Genomic DNA, 18,037 nt, shown 5'->3' with positions numbered 1-18,037 from the left:
CAAATATATATAAATGGTAAATGGCCTGTATTTGTATAGCGCTTTACTAGTCCCTAAGGACCCCAAAGCGCCTTACACTACATTCACCCATTCACACACTGGTGATGGCAGCTACATTGTAGCCACAGCCACCTGGGGCAGACTGACAGAGGCGAGGCTGCCGGACACTGGCGCCACCGGGCCCTCTGACCACCACCAGTAGGCAACGGGTGAAGTGTCTTGCCCAAGGACACAACGACCGAGACTGTCCAAGCCGGGGCTCAAACCGGCAACCTTCCGATTACAAGGCGAATGAGTGTATATGACTCACAGGTTCATACGACTACTGGATCTTTTGTGGTCCAACATTAAGATACTTTTTTATGATCTTGTTGTGATAAAGTGTTGTGTGGTTGCTAATCTCAAGGTAACAAAACGTCAGTAAGATGAATGAGACGAAAATGATTCCTGAAAATAAATCATTTAAAGTTATTCAGTTTATTGTTTTTAAATATTATATGAAAACAAAAACATAAGTGTGGGGGTGGGGGGGCACTGTGGGCGGTAATTGTCTATTGTTTTCACATAAACGCCTTTAAACGCTGCACAGTCACGCTGTCACTCGATAAATGATCCATTGTTGATCTGCACACGTTTGTTACCACAAACATCGCATGCACTTATGTCATTGTCATGAGACACTCTTGCAAACAAACTCGCGGTTTAGTAACACAGTAGAGCAGCGTGTTTACGGGACAGTAACAGTAATCTAATTACCTTTTTTGCAATAGTAATCCCTTACTTTACTCGTTACTTGAAAAAAGTAATCTAATTATGCGTTGCTGCCCATCACTGGTGTCAAGTTATATTAAGTTCAGGTAGGGCTGGGCGATATGACCCAAAATTCATATCTCGATATTTTTTACCTGGACGGCGATATAAGATATATATCTCGATATATTTTTTTAAAGCCATAAAGTAAGAACAAAAAGAGAGTTCTTAGTCAAAGCTGTGTCCCAGATGTCACACAGGCACTTTTATTAACATAGAGCATAGATGTACATAAAATTTACTCAAAAATAAATTATCAGCATTTATTAAATAATCATGCTCCATAAATAAAAGAAAACAATGTTGTTTTTGTGCATAACAAAAAGCTCACAATTGTGCAGTCAAAATGTAAACTAAAAGACGCTGAGCATAGTAACAAAGACAGATTTCACAGCTGCTCTGTTCCCAACTTCTACTGTGTGACTGACAGCCTGGAGTTTGAAATCCTCTTCGTAACCACGTCTCTTAACAGGTGCCATTTATGGTCCTTATACACAGTAGGGTAATATTACGTTGAAGCACAGTACGTATCACTCCGCGAGGCTCCTCAGTAGCCGTAATGCTCTGGTAAGCTACGGTGCTGCACCGGTTGATGGATTACCAAAGTCGTACTAAAACATTTTTTGACAGATTGCTGAGCGCTGTGTACCACATAAAATCGCTTCGCGCCATCAAGCACAACCAGAATTCATACATAAGGCGCGCTGTCAACTTTTGAGAAAATGAAAGGATTTTAGGCTGTGCAGCGCCTCTGGGCTGCATGGCGTTAGCGTGGTTAGCTCGTTAGCGTGGTTAGCTAGCTAACACGTTGACGGCGTCCAGCCCCACGCACGGGGCGATGTGCAGTAACTCGTTAACGGAGATTTGCTGTGTCCATCTTGTCGCTTCCTGCAGGTGAAGCGATGGGGGAGGAGGGGGAGTTGTGTTCAGTGAAGGAGGGGCGAGGCCGAGTAATGTTGCGTAAAGACAAAAGAGAGGCTCCACAAGTATAGTTATAACGTAACATAGACTATATCGATATAAAGGATATTGTCACATCTTATATCTCGTATAAAAATATATCGATATTTTTTAAAAACTTGATATGGTAAATGGACTGGTTCTTATATAGCGCTTTTCTACTCTGTCCGAGCACTCAAAGCGCTTTATACAGCTAATTCATTCACCCAATCACTTCTAAGCTTAAGTGCGCAGTAGCTAACATTCATACACATTCACACTCCGATGGATGCATCGGAGAGCAACATGGGGTTAGTATCTTGCCCAAGGATATTTGGCATGCAGACTGGAGCAGCCTGGGATTGAACCACCGACCTTCCAGTTAGTGGCTGATCCGCTCTGCCACCTGAGCTACAGCCACCCCCGATACCCCCTGATATATCGCCCAGCTCTAAGTTCAGGCATGTTACACACGATGATTGTGAGGAATAAGTACATGTGATTTAAGCAAAAAGAGCAGGAAACATTACCCTAAGGTTAGCTAACAAAAATAAACTGAAGTAACAGTTTGTTATTCTCACATCTTTGGCTTTAAGACATGAAAAAGTGACAGAGGTCTGCTGCTTCCACTGTTATCAACATCTTTTCTTTCTTTCATGGATTTATCCTGGGATAATAAATGTCAAAGGGCAAAGGCAACGCTAACAACATAGCTTACTGATGGATGACACATGTGGCCAAAACAAGATTCATTTCAGAAAGACAAAATAATAATAATAATGGATTGGATTTATATAGTGCTTTTCAAGGCACCCAAAGCACTTTACAATGCTTTAAACTGTACTCACCCTTTCCTCTCTTGGAAACCTTAGCCCAAACACAACTTGTCCACCACAGCATTGACTGCTGTCAAGCTATGATCATATTAAACAAAGAGATCATCATCATCATCATCAACTTTATTTATAAAGCCCTTTAAAACAACCACAGCTGACACAAAGTGCTGTACATTGGAATTGTAAAATAAAATTACATGAGATATAAGTAAAAACCAAATAAAAGAAGAGTGAAATCATTAATTAAATAACTACTTCGATTAAAAGAGAAACTAAGTCTCACTGAGGTTAAAAGCCAAGGAATAAAAGTGGGTTTTAAGACGTGATTTAAAAGTGGACAGTGAAGGGGCCTCTCTAACGTGCACGGGCAAATTATTCCATAATTTTGGAGCCACAATAGAGAAGGCCCAGATGATGATGATATTCAAAAAACAAATCAACAAAACAACGACCTCACTGTGACACTTGACCGAGGTCACAGTGTTAATGAATGTTTTTCTCCCCCCTCTGCTCCAGTCTCCACGTCGTGTGAATGAAAGCCCAGTAAAGAAAGTTCGTGTACGGATGGATGAACGTTTGTTACATGTTGTATAAAATGCTTTCAGTGCTCTATACCAGGCCATTTACCATCTTTCCCATGTTAAATATAGAACTATAAATATAGCTCTACACATACGTATCCAATTTATCCTGTTTATGAACAAAATTGTGGCACAGTAGGAAGCTCTGTGGAAACTTCTCCACTCTACACCACTGTCTACTTAGCTGTGATGCTTCTTTGCCACAGTGCTGAGAGGACTGCTGTTATATATTACCTGTCATTGTATAGCACTCCATTAGACTGTTTTCAGTAGCTACCATTACTGTGCATTGATTAACTGAGGAATACTGCGACTTACGCTCTCTGCTCTCTTCAGGTTCGTATTTCTGTCCACTCTTCAACTTGCCACGCTGACCGTCTAAACCTCGAGGTCATCAGCAACAAGCCTCACCACAGTGCCAAGTGCCAGCAGCCCAGCCCTCAGGGCCGCAGTCAGCTGGTCAAAGAGGTGGTGCGTCAGAAGGAAGAGGCGCTGGCTCAGGAGAAGACAGCCCGGCGCCCCAAACTCTCCAAAGAGGAAAGAGAGTTTCGTCAGAGCAAAACTCCCAGTCTGTACTCTGTTCTGGAAGAAATCAGAGAGTTGGCTCTGACGGATCTGGAAACGGCTTCACGCCTCCCGGCAACAACAGCATAGAAACGCTGTAGCCCAGCTTTAGCTCCAAGTCAAGCAGTCGCTTGTGAGAACTGCACGCTGTGCGCTAACAGAACAGTGATCATTGAAAATCACTCCACTGAGTAATCCAGCTCATTCTCGTAGCTTCAGGTTGTGTGTGGACAAACCACACGAGTGAGTGACGTCACAGGAAAGCAAACACAAACACAATATTAAGTAAAAACATGTCCCGCGATCTTTTTAGAAACCAGAGTCAAACCGAATCAGTGGAGACGTTTTGTAAAAGTTCGTTTTTAAAATCACATCAAGTTAAACTTGGTTGTTAAACGTGTTAATGCCAGTGAAGTGTCAGCAGTTAGTTTGACAAGACCTAGTACCAACTGCAAATGTGGTTCAATCCTGCAGGCAACTAGTCAAACTACAGCAGGTTAAAGAAGTCTGGTAACAAACGGCTTTTCTCTCAGCAGCAGTGATCTCAAGATCTCACTAGTGGGATCAATGTCTTGTAGAAATTAAATGTCTTGTGTTATAGAACCATTTTTGGTGAGTTCACACATATTGTACCATCTGTGACCACTTCATACAAAACCCAGAGTATTGTTCTGGAGATGATGAAACGTCCACTCGTCCATTTTCTTCTGCACGTCCTGGAATCTGTCCCAGCTGTCATAGGGTGAGAGACGGGATACGCCCTGGACAGGTCACCGGACTGTCACCGGACTCTGATAAAACTTCAAGTACTTTTTGCAGAGGGCCACAGTCATGTGACCATGTCACTCATCATTAGAGACTTTAAAATAAACCCGTAGAGTAATGAACACACCTGAGGTTGGTTGTGTTGGAAGTGATGTATAAAACTAGGATGTATTTATCTTATAGTTTGTATATCAAGAGCCTGTATAGAAAACACCAACACCAACATTTTAAGGACATTTTTATTGTTTGAACTGGTAAATAATCAGAACTGTTTTTTGGTTTGTGGATTTTAAGATTGTTTTCTAGAACTACCAACAGAAATATGAAATGAACATAATTTCAATATGTGTGCAGCGGCCTGTAATTAAAAATGGTGTTTTCATGTCCCTGCAGTCGCCTAGAACAAACCAAGCTTAAGAAAGAACTGTTCATAATTGAACGAGCACTTAATGGAAGAGGGTGATGGTCAGTTGACAGCTCACATACGACACACTGGGTTACAGACATAGAGCTCTTATATAGAAACATGTTTGCAACCAAAAGTCTGCCAATAGTGAAACTGGAGAAAGAAGAAACATCCGAGCTGGATCTGTGGATCAGCTGTTCACATATTTTTCTGTAACATCTAAATACCAACACATCGTAAATACGTTGAGGATTTGGACTTTTAAAATAAGAGAAACATTTATTTCCATTGATTATAAATATAAATGTCTTTGCTAATCCAAAGCTGACGTCACAGTAGGAACATGTGATCAAGATAAAAACCACCAGAAATGCACAACATCACTCGAATGAGCACGAAAACTGGGAAACCTTTAAATCTGCTCACTGCCGAAGCTTTTCAGCAGAAACTGCTGCACATGAACTTTAATCCCCTCCTACACAGTCGTTGAGTTGTTGCTCAGGGCTGAGGCCGGTCTCAGCCTCAGCGGGCTCAGAGTCTTTGGGGGGAAGCGGGCTGGTTTGTTGCGTGGAGGTGTTGTTGGTAGGCTCGAGGTCGGGATCTTCTACAGTTTCATCTCCATCGGTAGGACCGTTGATGACATTTGGTGAGGACGCAGCTGGAGGTTTGTCTCCTAACATGTCAGCAGTTTGAGAGTCTGAAGGGCCTGAAAGGGTTGAGAATTAGAAACAGTGATGGTTTCAGTCAACACAGACACACTCAGTCTACTACGATTTATAAAAGACAGGAAAAACATCACATCTGAGAAGCTGAGAGAATGAAAAATGAAACAGTAAACTGCAGGGTTCAAACTCATTGTTCAGGGTCAAATTTAAGCACATTCAAGGTCCATTATCAAGCTTTTCCAGCACATTACCAAAAAAAAGAATGCATGTTTCACTTTGCATCACCTCAGTAAGACCATGTAAAAATTAAAACAAATCTTAGGTTGACTTAAATGTTCTTTGTTCCTCTTTTGTTAAAACAGAGAAAAATGCACCACACAAAAATACTGAAAAAGGAAATGTTTGTCTTATATGCATATAGTGTACAAACTCAAAAAACACATTTCTCTCAAAAATGAAGATGTGCACATGTGAACAAATCAACTTGTTAGAGATGCTCATCTCCACTTGGAACAAACAACCACACAAAACAAGAAATCTGCACAAATGAATAAGTCTGCTCATCAGATATTGATGCTTCTTTCCTACGTGACACAAAAACAGGAGACAGATGTTTGTTACTGTAACTAGTGAAGCACCCACACCACCAAAAATGGGGAAAAGGGAGGAGATCACGTTTAATCGGTTATAACACGAGGTCAGAGCTTTTTGTTTTTTCCTTTTTTCTGGCTGGAGTTTTGCTGGAGCTGTTTTCAGTTTGTTTCTATTTATTTTGAATCCTTGTATTTATAAATTGGTTTATCTTCACATAAAACCACCCTCTACAATGGATATATTTATGAATTGGAGTATTATATGGAATTCCACATTGTAACATGGATAGACAGATTTCAAAATAGCCAGCTGGAATGTTAAGGGGTTGAATAACGGGATTAAGAGGAAGAAAATATTAATATATTTAAAGTTATCAAGAGTTGATATAGCCTTTATTCAAGAAACGCACATGTGTAAGTCAGAAGCCTTAAAACTTAAATGTTCCTGGGTAAGTCTTTTCCAGTCCTGGAACTGGTAAAAGTAGGGCAGTGTTGGTTCTGATTCATAAAGCAGTTAGCTTTACTGAAACAAAAGTAATAACAGATAAGGAAGGTAGATTTATATTGGTTTATGGACAACTACTGGACACACCAATAATTTTATGTAATATCTATGCACCTAATGCGGACATATCCGCCTTTTTTCATAACCTGTCACAGTATCTTTTGGAATTAGAAGGTGCACAAATAGTGGTAGGAGGAGATTTTAATCAAATACTGGATCAAGACTTCGATAGATCACTTCCTAGGAGAGGCACAGAGAGTAAATCTGTAGTTGCCATAAGGCAGATGACCTCAGATTTAGGTCTGAATGATATTTGGCGGACAATGCATCCAGAAGGCAGGGAATATTCCTTTTACTCTCCGCCTCATAATGTTTATACTAGAATCGACTACTTTCTTATTTCTGCAGCCTTAGTGAATAACTCTATAGATTCAAGTATTGGTAATATGGTATTCTCGGATCATGCGCCAATTTTTCTATGTCTTGGAAATATTTTACAGATTCCTCAAAGCCGCAGACGGCGTTTAAATGTGTCCTTAATTAAAGACTCTGGGTTTATTAAATTGATAAGAGATGAAATACAATTTTACAAACAGACAAATAATCGAGAGGACAGGTTAGGTTGAATAAAATTGTTAAATATACGTTGAATGTACTGTACAACAGAAAGGCAGAATACGCTTTATTTCGCATTAATGAAGCATATTGAGAAATGGGAGAAAAGCCGAGTCGTTTATTAGCATACCGTCTTAAACAGAAAGACAGTATGAACCATATCGCAGGCATACGACAATCAGATGGGGGTATTTCAACTTCTATTAGACATATAAATGATGGATTCAGGGCCTTTTACAATAATCTTTATTCTACACGAGGTAGTTTAGATGAACAGAAATTCGAAGCATTCTTTACTGATTTAAACCTGCCACAGCTTTCTACTACTGACCAGCAGATTATAGATGCTCCAATTACAGTGGAGATTACCCGCACAATTAACAGTATGCCACTTAATAAAGCTCCAGGATTAGATGGGTTACCATTGGATTCCTATAGAGCATTTGAGGATATGTTAAGTCTCCTGTTGCTCGATGTTTATAATGAGGCGTTCAAAGTAGGCTCATTACCTCAGTCAATGCACTCTGGACTTATAACATTTATTCTTAAAACTGGGAAAGACCCTTTAGACCCAAGTGGTTACCGCCTCATATCTTTGCTGAATTCTGACCAAAGAATGGCAAAGGTCTTAGCTGGTCGATTAAACGTAGTAATGGCGAAAATAATTAATGCAGACCAATCTGGTTTTGTTCCAAATCACTATGGTTCAGATAATATTAGGCAGTTGGTTAATTTGCAAAATGATGTATATGATTCAGTATATCCAACAGTGGCCCTGTCGCTCGATGCTGCAAAAGCTTTTGATTGTGTTGAGTGGGATTATCTGTTTAAGACATTAGAAAAGTTAGTTTTGGTGATAATTTTATCAGCTGGATAAAGATATTATATGATTCGCCTTCAGCGCGAGTATTGACGAATGGGCTCATATCAGACCTATTCCTTTTACAGAGATCCACAAGACAGGGCTGTCCCCTTAGCCCCGGGCTTTTTGTAATTGCTATAGAGCCTCTGGCACAAAAACTGAGAAATAATGTAAATATATTTGGAATTTCGATGGGTAATAGTCAACATAAGCTTCTGTTGTATGCAGATGATATGTTGTTACTTATGACCCAGCCTGGGAAGTCAATTCCAGCCCTATTAGAATGTATAGAAAGCTTTACGCTGCTTTCAGGGTATCGCGTCAACTAGGATAAATCAGAGGCAATGCCTATGTCAGGACACTGCCCCCATACTTTATTTAAACAGTGGGAGTTTCAGTGGTCCGTGAATGGTTTGAGGCATTTGGGGATACAAATTACCTCGGATTACACTAAGATGGTTCGAGCAAATATGGAGCCAATGTTTGAAAGAATAAAAATGGGATTTGGTGGATGGTCCAGAGTGCGTCTCACAATATGGGGTAAAATTAGTTGTATTAAGATGATGACTGCACCCATGATCTTTTATATTTTATCTAATATTCCATTACACATTCCAGATAAGTATTTCAAAGATCTAGACTTTTTGATCCGGCAGTTTCTTTGGGGTAGCTCACCGCATCGTTTAAGTATTAAGAAACTTCAAGCGAGTGCAAAACAAGGAGGTTTTTCATTGCCTAATTTCCAATGGTATTATTGGGTGATGAACTTAGAGCTTGGTTACCTACTGCACCAGTTAAACCCATCTGGTCCCATATAGAGATGGAAGTTAATGGCGGTATTTCTCCTTGGAGGGAGCTGTTTGATACCAGTCATAAAACTACCCATCCTATAATTGCAAATGCGAAGACATTGTGCTGTAAACTACATAGGGCAGGTCGCTGGGACTTTATTAAATCACCTTCGGCAACCTTATGGGGGAATAAAAGAATTTTAATTGGAGGGACATCGGTTGACTGGTTACAGTGGCGTAAAGCAGGCATCCTTAATGTATCAGATTTATTTGACTGTGGGTATAATAATAATAATAGTTTTAAACATTAGCCTGTGTTATGTACACATACTCAAAAATTATTTACTAGGACTCACCTGTCGTGTGACTCAAGAGTACAAATTCCTTCAGTGTCGTTTTCCATCAAACACTCATTAAAACAGCACGAACCCTGAAACTGCTTATTAAAATAATATGTATGTATGTAAATAATAGTATGTTGCATTATAAAAAAAATTAAGCTTTTGACTGCCCTCCAGAGTTCACGTTAACTTCAGATCTCTGGAAGCTACACTACCCGAACAATGTCAGCTGTTTAGTTTCTATACTGGACAGAAAAAGAGGGGGGGGGGGGGGGGGTTAAAAACAGATTTTCAATTTAAGGTAGAACGGGTGGATTGGCTCCCCTTAAGGAGGACTAATAACTAAAATCTGAAAGTTTAAAGTCGATGAGTAAATCATGCTCGGGTAATAAAATGGAAATGGTCTCATATCACCATCTAGTGTTATAGATTGTAAACACATTTTTCTGGGTGAAGGCTGATAATAGAGAGCGATCAACAGGTCATTTTCTTTTCTATGGGTCTCATTTAAATCCCATTACATCATTTCTGTGGTAAATGAGGACCCTGAAGAACGATTTACTGTCACTGTTAAAGACTTGTAGACAATAGATCGCAGACAGCTGGCTCCGTTTTAACTAAAGAGGAAGTCAAAACAGTTTGGATCACAAGTGTAAGGCAAAAACAAAAATACTACGCCTAATTGAAGCTGACACCAGATAGGCAGTAAAGAAATCAATGTTTTCTACATGCTTTGCCTTTTATTACCAAACTCCACACTAATGTGAGGAATCTCTGGTGGTTTGGACGAACTGTGCAATACGGGAACTCGTCACTACTGTGATGACCTTCAGGGTTTCTGGTGGATATATACACTATATCCACTTCACTATAGTGTAAGGAGTATTCACTCACCACTCATCATCCAAATCATTGAATTCAGGTGATCCAGTAACTTTCACAGCTGTATAGAATCAAGCACCTAGGCATGCAGACTGCTGCTACTAAGTGGAACGACAGCAACTCAGCCATGAAGTGGTGGATCACGTAAAATCCCAGAGTGGGGGTCAGTGGATACTGAGGCAATCGCTCCAAACTTCACGTGGTCTCCAGATTAGCTACAGAACAGTGCACAGAGAGCTTCGTGGAATCCATTTCCATGGCCGAGCAGCTGTAGTCCAAGCCTTACATCACAGAGTGCAACGCAAAGCATGGGACACAGCGGTGTAAAGCACGCCGCCACTGGACTCTAGAACAGGAGAGATGCTTTCTATGGAGTGACGGATCACAGTTCTCGATCTGGAAAGCCGATAGACAAGTCTGAACTTAGCAGTTGCCAGGACAACAGAGCTCCAGGTTTGGTGGCAGGGGGATTTCGGTGTGGGGTTGTTTTTCAGAAGTTGGGCTCAGTCTCTTCGTTCCAGTGAAAGGAACTCTTAATGCTTCAGCATTCAAAGACATTTTGGCTCCCGACTTTATGGGAACAGTTTGGGGATGGCTTCTTCCTGTTCCAGCATGACTGGGCACCAGTACACAAAGCAAGCTCCACAAAGACATGAACTCTGGCATGGGAGTCCTGACCAGAACACCACTGGGATGAATTAAAGCAGAGACTTTGAGCCAGGCCTTCAACATCAGTGTCTGACCTGACAAATGGTCATAAACTCCCAGAAGAGTTGAAGCTGTTACAGCTGCACAGGCGGACGTCGTGAATGGGACGTCACTCAAGTTCATATGATACAATATGACATATTCAATGTTTTGCTTTTTGTATTTTCATATAAAGTCAATACACCAATAAAGCTAGATGATCTTTATGAACCTTCACTGGATGTTTTGTAGCAGATTCATTATTTCTGTTACATTGTGTCCCACCTGTTTGATACATTTTTGCCATTCTTACCAGTTTGCTGCTGCTGGCGTGCGAGCCTCTTTTCCAGAGCTCGCTGTCTGTTCAGCTCGATGCGTTTCTGCTGCTCTTCGGTCAGAGAGGGAGTCGGTGGGGGAGCGAGGGCTTCGGCAATCTGCCCTTGGGGAGCATTAATGAAGCTCTCTCTGCTGAATAGATCAGGATCCCCGAATGTTTCCAGTTCACGTTGTACCTCTTCGTCACCAGCACCTGAACACAATTTCAAGCAATGCTGATAATTAAGTCCTGTGGAATATGGCAAGTATTTCCTGTGTGCACCTGCAGGTGTGAATCCACCGTAGCGCTGTTCGATATAACGATAAATACGGTTTGACGATATAAAAACGTCTGTTTCATTTTACGCTATCGTTTGTTTCGTGGTGTCGCAAAATAAACTGTTTACGGTAATATTTTTTCATGGTTTTGATGGTCACTGTAGTGGCTATATTCATTTCTTAAAGTTCTCTTTCTCTTATATTTAATATAACCACACTACGGACGGACAAGCGCCTGTTTTTATGTGTTGTCGTTAGCAACAACGACGGTAAGACCATCGCGTGTCCGCTTGTTTATTTTCCACATAAACCTTTCACAATAAAGCTCAAGATCCTGTTGAGACTTTTCAAAGTAAACTGAATCACGTGAACGAGTATGGAGACTGTTTACAGATGAGAAGTAAAAAGAGACGCCAGGTGCTAAAAAATAAACCTTAGACTCAAACGTTAGAACAGGCTTTTCCCCGCAGCACGCCGTGTAATAAATACAAAGAAAACGGCGGCCGTTACAACTTATGTCTAAAAATGTATCGTTTCATGCATCGGTTAAAACACTCGACTCCAGCTACATGACGCACAGCTGGAAACACTTCACACAAGTCGAGCTGCACGAGATTCACAGAATTTACAGAAAATGCTACATTTTTGTGATTTATATCGTTATCGGACGATAGAATTCTTATATCGGGAGATGAGATTTTGGTCATATCGCACAGGCCTAATCCACCGTATCCCCATCAGTAATGATTTTTTTTCTTACCATCTGTACTTGTGAAATCTTCATGTGTCAGGGGCATGTCCAGTCGTATTCGTTTAAGACACGTCTATAAAAGGAGGAGGAAAAAATTACAAATTGTGAACATTAGGAATCCCACACGCTTAGAGGAAATATTCTACTGCTTCCTCTCACCTGCACTTCCTTTTTGCTGCCGAGCCTTTCCACTTTGTCAATAAAATCTTCAAATTGCAATTTGGGGTACAACCTGTGAGCCCAGTTCTCCATCTTCTGCATCAGCAGCCGCAGGTCTGCAGCCTAATGGGGCCAACATCAAAAACAGCGAGTAGTGATATGAAAGAGGGCTGTGTGTGATAGGACGTTTCTTCTTCCCACTAAAAAATGACTTCCAGTCATTGGAACAAAAGACTTATTAAAAATGACATCTTAATTTGGTATAACCAACCTTTGGTTCACCTCACTCATTTTTGACCACGACAGAAAGAGAAACTTTTGACCTTTTAGTCTCAAACCAAATTTAGGACATCTATTTCAAATCTGACAGGCCAAACAGATTCAGCTCAAAAACCAATGTTCATTCACATCTGCTAATTGGTGGGACAGATGTTATCATATCCTACCTCGTGTCCTTTGCCTTTGAACTGGATATTGTCAAAGAGAGTGCCCAGAGCTGGAAGCCCTCGATCTGATACCAGCCTGGGAAAAAAATATTAAGACTAAGTTAAACCATTAATGGATTACAAGCAGGGTTAGCAGCACATCCAGGCATATTTGGCTTATCCAATTCAGGATCGTGGATGGCTGAAGCCTATCCCAGCAGCCAGGTCGCCAACCTGTCACAGGGCCAACACAGACAGACCCTCTGAATGGAAATATCAATGCCTTTAATGCACCATGTTCAGTAGGCAGTAGCTTGTTGGGGAGGTAGGGTGTTTGGTTTTCAGGGTGTCCACAACCTTTCTTTTGCCACCTGTTTGTACATAAGGCAGCATAATGAGAAATAGTCACATTTCTCCATCTAAAAATATATATATATTAGGGATGCAACGATGCCAATTTTTTCAAACCGATACGATACCGATACTTGGATCTGAGTACTTGCAGATACAGAGTACAAAAACCGATACTTCTACCACACACACACACACACACAATGAATTGGAAGACAGGTTTTATTTTATTCTCTGCCGATAAAAAATAATATCTTAATAAAAATGACCACAAAAAAAATTTCAAGTGAAAAATAAGCACTTCTGTTAAATTATTGCAGAGTCTCCACATTGTAATTTAACAAAATATCACTGAACTATTGGCACTGTCCCGAGCTTTCAGAATAATAAATAAACACTTCTGTTTGGAATAAAATAAATACAAATTAGGTTTGAGAATAAAATAAACTTTTAAATTATTGCAGAGTGTCCATATTGTAAACAAACAAACAAAATAAGAAAGTATTTGGCATTGACGAACTCCTCATCTGCCCGTGGATCATCAGTCCACTGTGCCGTTAAACCAAGGACTGACATCGCACACACACTGCTTGTCTTTACCAGTTCAGAAAGTTTTGGCACCATTATCTCCCTGATGTGTGGGCGGCTGGGAATTTCATATCGCAGCTCGAGTATGCTGAGAAGACGGTTCAATCCTATGTTTTCCACGACCGGCATTGGCTGGTCATCCAGAGCGATAAAATGAATCGAGCCTCTGTTATTTTAACTGCCCGTGGATTTTCTCTTGACATTTTTCTTCGCTTTTCCAAAACATGAGTTAAAGTTGGCTGTTCCACACTGCTGACATTTTGTTTAGCCTAGCTACAGCAGCCTCCAGTTTCTCTTTTTTTATCTGGAGCTGCCAGTCTCACTCGCCTAACCCTGTGCCTGTTTAGCGTGGAATGTCCCCCTAGTGGCCAATCTAAAAAACTACAACAGAAATGACAAGCCACCCTCTGATTAATGAAATAAGTTAGTATCGGTTCATGGTATCGGTTAACTTTTACAAGTACACACACATTTTACAGTATCGGCCCCGATACCTGATACCAGTATTGGTATCGGTGAATCCCTAATATATATATATATATATATATATATATATATATATATATATATATAGCAAAGTTGCAATTAATTTGAATATTTTATAAAATAAAAATCTATGTTTTTCTTTAATACAGCTTGCAAGTTTTATCCAAAGTATAATCGACGTTCTTACTTAAAAGCTTAATTAACATCCTTTGATTTAGTATAACTTAGTTCTGTCCAGGAACATTGTGAACAGAACAGTAACAGAGGAGTGCCACTGGGAGACCACTGGGAGACCACTGGGAACGATCCTGACTTATTGTTGGCAATACTAACCAGGTTCACACTATAGGTGCACAGAGACTGGAAACAACTAATACTAAACACACTAAAGGCAGTTACAGCACAGTTTTCATCATGCTATACTCAGGGCACGCTGAAATGTGATGGGAGGTCCAGCAAAGATAATCTGAATCTGAGTCTGAAGAAAACCTGTTGCTTCTGGACTGGGGCTGTAATCCAGCAGCACCAGCTCTGCTTTTCATGTGTGGCATAACCAGGGCATCCATCTTTCTCACACACATCCAGGGATGTCTCCAACGCTCTGACTGGGAATTTTGCCCATCCAAATGATGAAAACAACAGTGGTATTAGTCTTTCTTCTTTAAATGACTGGCAGAGTGAAGCTGCACCATCATCACACAGATGCAGTCATCTGTACCCGCCGCTAAAGCGTAAGAAGACGCTGCAGTACTCTGCTGAACGACAGGTGTCACCACTCAGATAACATCACATCACTTTTTTTGTGCAAAGTTCTTTCCACAAACTTAAGTTTCAAACATTTGCAACAACTCTGTGTGTCAGTGCGTCTCTGAGCCTCTGTGCACGATTATTATTCAAATGGTGATAAAACCAGTGCAGTCACAGACTGGTGTGTTCAACCTGGCTGCAACACTGATAGTCTGCACACGTCAATCGATGATTTTGGCCTCCTTGTGTCCCAGCTCACACAAGATGACATCAAATTCCTATTTAAATGCGCATTTTAATGCATTTCGACCCTCTGTCGTAATAGAAAATGTCTTTGCTACCTGTGGGAGTCCAGCTTGGGTTGGGGTCTCTTCACGCCTCTTCTTTTAGCAGTAGGGACATCAGCCAGCTGTGATACCTCACCTTCATCTCCTGCATTGAAAACACATGACAACAGTGTTTCTAACTCATTCTGTTGGCAGCGTGATAACTTCAAGCTTATCTTTAAATCCAGACAAATTATAGATTACAGAAGAAATGTGTTGGTTTGAACAGTATGAATCTTATTTTTCTATGTGATTCTTCATTAAACCATGAATTTAAAATCTTTCTCCTCACATACAAAGTTCTGAATCATCACATCATAGTAATCCTGTAAGAGCACAGCAGCATCTACCATCTGCAAAAGGGTCTCCTTCCTCCTGGCCTCCCCGGCCTGGGGAGTGTGGTGGTGGGAGTGGGGGGAAAGCTTCGTCCTCTATGCCGTCATAGTCGGGAATGTCATGCGGGCTGTTTTCCTGTGGGTCAACCATGGTGAGTCGGTCCTGGAGACAAAGTAAAAGACGTGTGAGCCCCAGTCGTCAACAGCATCAGCATCAAGTTACATGAATTTAACTGCAATTTGAAAAAATGACATTTATTTCTGTGAGAGTAATTCTTTACTGTGTTACAACATCAACATGAAAACCTAAAAAACTGGCATTTACTTTTTTTTTAGCTCAACAGGAGGAGCTGTACAGACTCATCACACCTGGAATTATACCCCGAATTCTGAAATGTACTATTATGATACATTAATGGTCCATTATGTTTGTTTCACAGTTATATAATAGAGGTGGGAATCACCATACATCCCACGATACGATATTATCACAATACTTAACGCATGATACGATATTATTGCAATTTTTAAAAATATTTTGCGATATTCAGATTCTGTACATAAAGGTAAACTTTATCAATATTCATTTATCTAATATCAAAGTCTCACACTCAGTCTTTCTCTCATTTCAGTTTTATTGTTGACAAACTGAACGGTTTGTATTACAGTCTAGTCCAACTTAACTGAATCAACCATCTGGTACAATTATAGCTATTCTGAACTATGCAATTTATGAAAACTATGCAGCCCCTTCAGCAACTGAAGAATTTGAAAGTAAATTAAAACAAAATATAATTTTACATTAAATAAAAAAGTTTTAAACTTAATTAAAATAAAACATGTCTTAAATTAAAATAAGTAAACTGTCATGTTTATTGCTGCCATAAACAAGTTAAACACATTTGGACAGTGAAGGAATGTCAGGATTCTTGCTCAGAAAAAGGATCAACATGCTCTGAAGTCAGAGCACAAAAACCTTTTTGTAACAAAATATCGATTTCTGCTGTCCCTGTATCCATACATTATTAGCAAACAAAATATCACCATACTACACAGTATCGATTTTTCCCCACCCCTATTATATACATAATACAATTTATAGATTTGTATATATTTACATTCTATCAGCACTGGTTGAGAACCTTCGGGCTGATAATGACATTTAAAAGTTACAATTTGGATGAATTATTACTGTGATACTTTTTTGGACTCTGTAGAACCACAGAAATATCATTAAAGTAACAGGTTTGTTTTAAGGTCTTTCAGCTGTTCAGTAAACATCATCATTTCTATAGCACTTTAAAAACACACCTGGTAGACCAAAGTGCTGTACAATACAAATATAGATATAGTAATAAAATAGCAAAAACAAACACAGCAATAAAGTAAACTCTTTTGAGCCAAAATGATGTGACACAGCACACACACAAGAAAAGAAAATCTTCTACATTGTTTTGCTGTTCATTCTAATGCTACCCTTTGTCTTTGAAGGAGACGATTTTCTGTCCAGTATTGAAGTTCAAAGAACAGGGTACACGTCTCCAGTGGACTACTGAACAAATCAGACCCACGGTCATGTTGTGTCACTTTATTTGAGTGATTACTCAGCAGGAATAACAGGGAATGACAAACTGACAGACTGTGAACGATATAAAACAAACAAACAAACAATTTAAACATTTAGAAGTTAAACATCTTCTCAGATTCATTTTGCTGCATATGTCTATGTATGTATTTGCTGTATCGTGTCATTTGTTTGGAACATTAATCTTGATGTATACATAAACAACGTGTTTAAAAATGAACACTGACACAATTAAACACAACATGTGTGCACGGTGACTACAAGCAGAAGCACAACGTTTGTGGACTGTTTGTATCCTCCTGTGGATACAAACCAGCAAGAACCCATCTGATCTCTGTCACTTACCATTAATGAAGTTTGACTTTTATTAATAAATAGAGAGCGCGGATATCGGGCAGATATCACTTCGTCTGGGCCCTTAATGGGATCGTCCGTGAAGCGGACACGTCAGTAGCTCGCAGCTACAGGAAGGTGGCAAACTAAACAAGCTGCTGATCTGACCCAAACCCAAAGAGCTCCCACTCGACTCTGCAGGATTTCACGGTCAGAGCCGCAGCAGGACACGGTTATGTTAGCGGCTACAGTTCAGACAGAACCAAACTGAGACTTTGGGTAAGTTATGAATAATGTAAGCTAACTGCTGTCAGATGAAGGAACTCTAAAGTGTGATAAGTAAATGAAACAGCAGCTCTGTTTAAAATGAAACTTTATTGTCATACCTGTTATGAGCAGTCGACAGAGAAACACAACTTTCAACTTCAGCCACTGCGATGCGCCTTTTTTCCCTCCACAGGAACGAATGAGCGTCTCCTTCCTCGTGGTTGTTATTAGCGGTCAGCAAACAGCAA

At 40.1% G+C, this 18,037-nt stretch overlaps 2 protein-coding genes and 1 long non-coding RNA gene across 4 annotated transcripts in view; 2 read left to right on the top strand and 1 right to left on the bottom strand.

Moving 5' to 3' along the window:
* dis3l (DIS3 like exosome 3'-5' exoribonuclease) overlaps positions 1–9,531 on the top strand; it is a 49,239-nt gene extending 39,708 nt beyond the window's left edge. The window contains exon 18 of the mRNA XM_085154546.1: positions 3,503–9,531. Within this exon, the coding sequence (XP_085010672.1) occupies positions 3,503–3,820 (318 nt within the window). The 3' untranslated portion in view covers positions 3,821–9,531. The remainder of the gene's footprint in view (positions 1–3,502) is intronic.
* On the top strand, positions 526–2,706 carry LOC146525159 (uncharacterized). Its single transcript, XR_014873545.1, has 2 exons — positions 526–857; positions 2,211–2,706. It is a non-coding gene; the product is annotated as an uncharacterized LOC146525159 (long non-coding RNA).
* On the bottom strand, positions 4,553–18,025 carry tipin (timeless interacting protein). Of its 2 annotated transcripts, none has more exons than XM_085155228.1 (8): positions 17,909–18,025; positions 15,620–15,767; positions 15,285–15,375; positions 12,793–12,868; positions 12,347–12,469; positions 12,197–12,260; positions 11,156–11,371; positions 4,553–5,607 (listed from the first exon to the last, which is right to left on the bottom strand). In XM_085155228.1, exons 2-8 carry the CDS (start codon positions 15,753–15,755, stop codon positions 5,366–5,368), a joined length of 948 nt encoding a protein of 315 aa, XP_085011354.1. In that variant the 5' UTR covers positions 15,756–15,767; positions 17,909–18,025; the 3' UTR covers positions 4,553–5,365. The 2 variants fall into 2 exon arrangements, with proteins under 2 accessions (XP_085011354.1, XP_085011274.1); XM_085155148.1 differs by lacking the exon at positions 17,909–18,025 and adding an exon at positions 17,535–17,552.
* Between the last annotated feature and the right edge of the window lie 12 nt (positions 18,026–18,037).

This window comes from Neolamprologus multifasciatus, chromosome 1 (genome assembly GCF_963576455.1).
Source record: "Neolamprologus multifasciatus chromosome 1, fNeoMul1.2, whole genome shotgun sequence".
NCBI classification, from domain to species: Eukaryota; Metazoa; Chordata; class Actinopteri; order Cichliformes; family Cichlidae; genus Neolamprologus; species Neolamprologus multifasciatus.
The sequence above is the reverse complement of the archived record's forward strand: the minus strand, read 5'-3'. Positions and strand labels throughout refer to the sequence as shown.

Coding starts and splice junctions, on each gene's coding strand:
- tipin (XM_085155148.1), bottom strand. Junction 12,261..12,346: donor GCAGCAAAAAGGAAGTGCAG/GTGAGAGGAAGC, acceptor CTCCTTTTATAG/ACGTGTCTTAAACGAATACG. Junction 5,608..11,155: donor ACGCCAGCAGCAGCAAACTG/GTAAGAATGGCA, acceptor CAACCCTTTCAG/GCCCTTCAGACTCTCAAACT.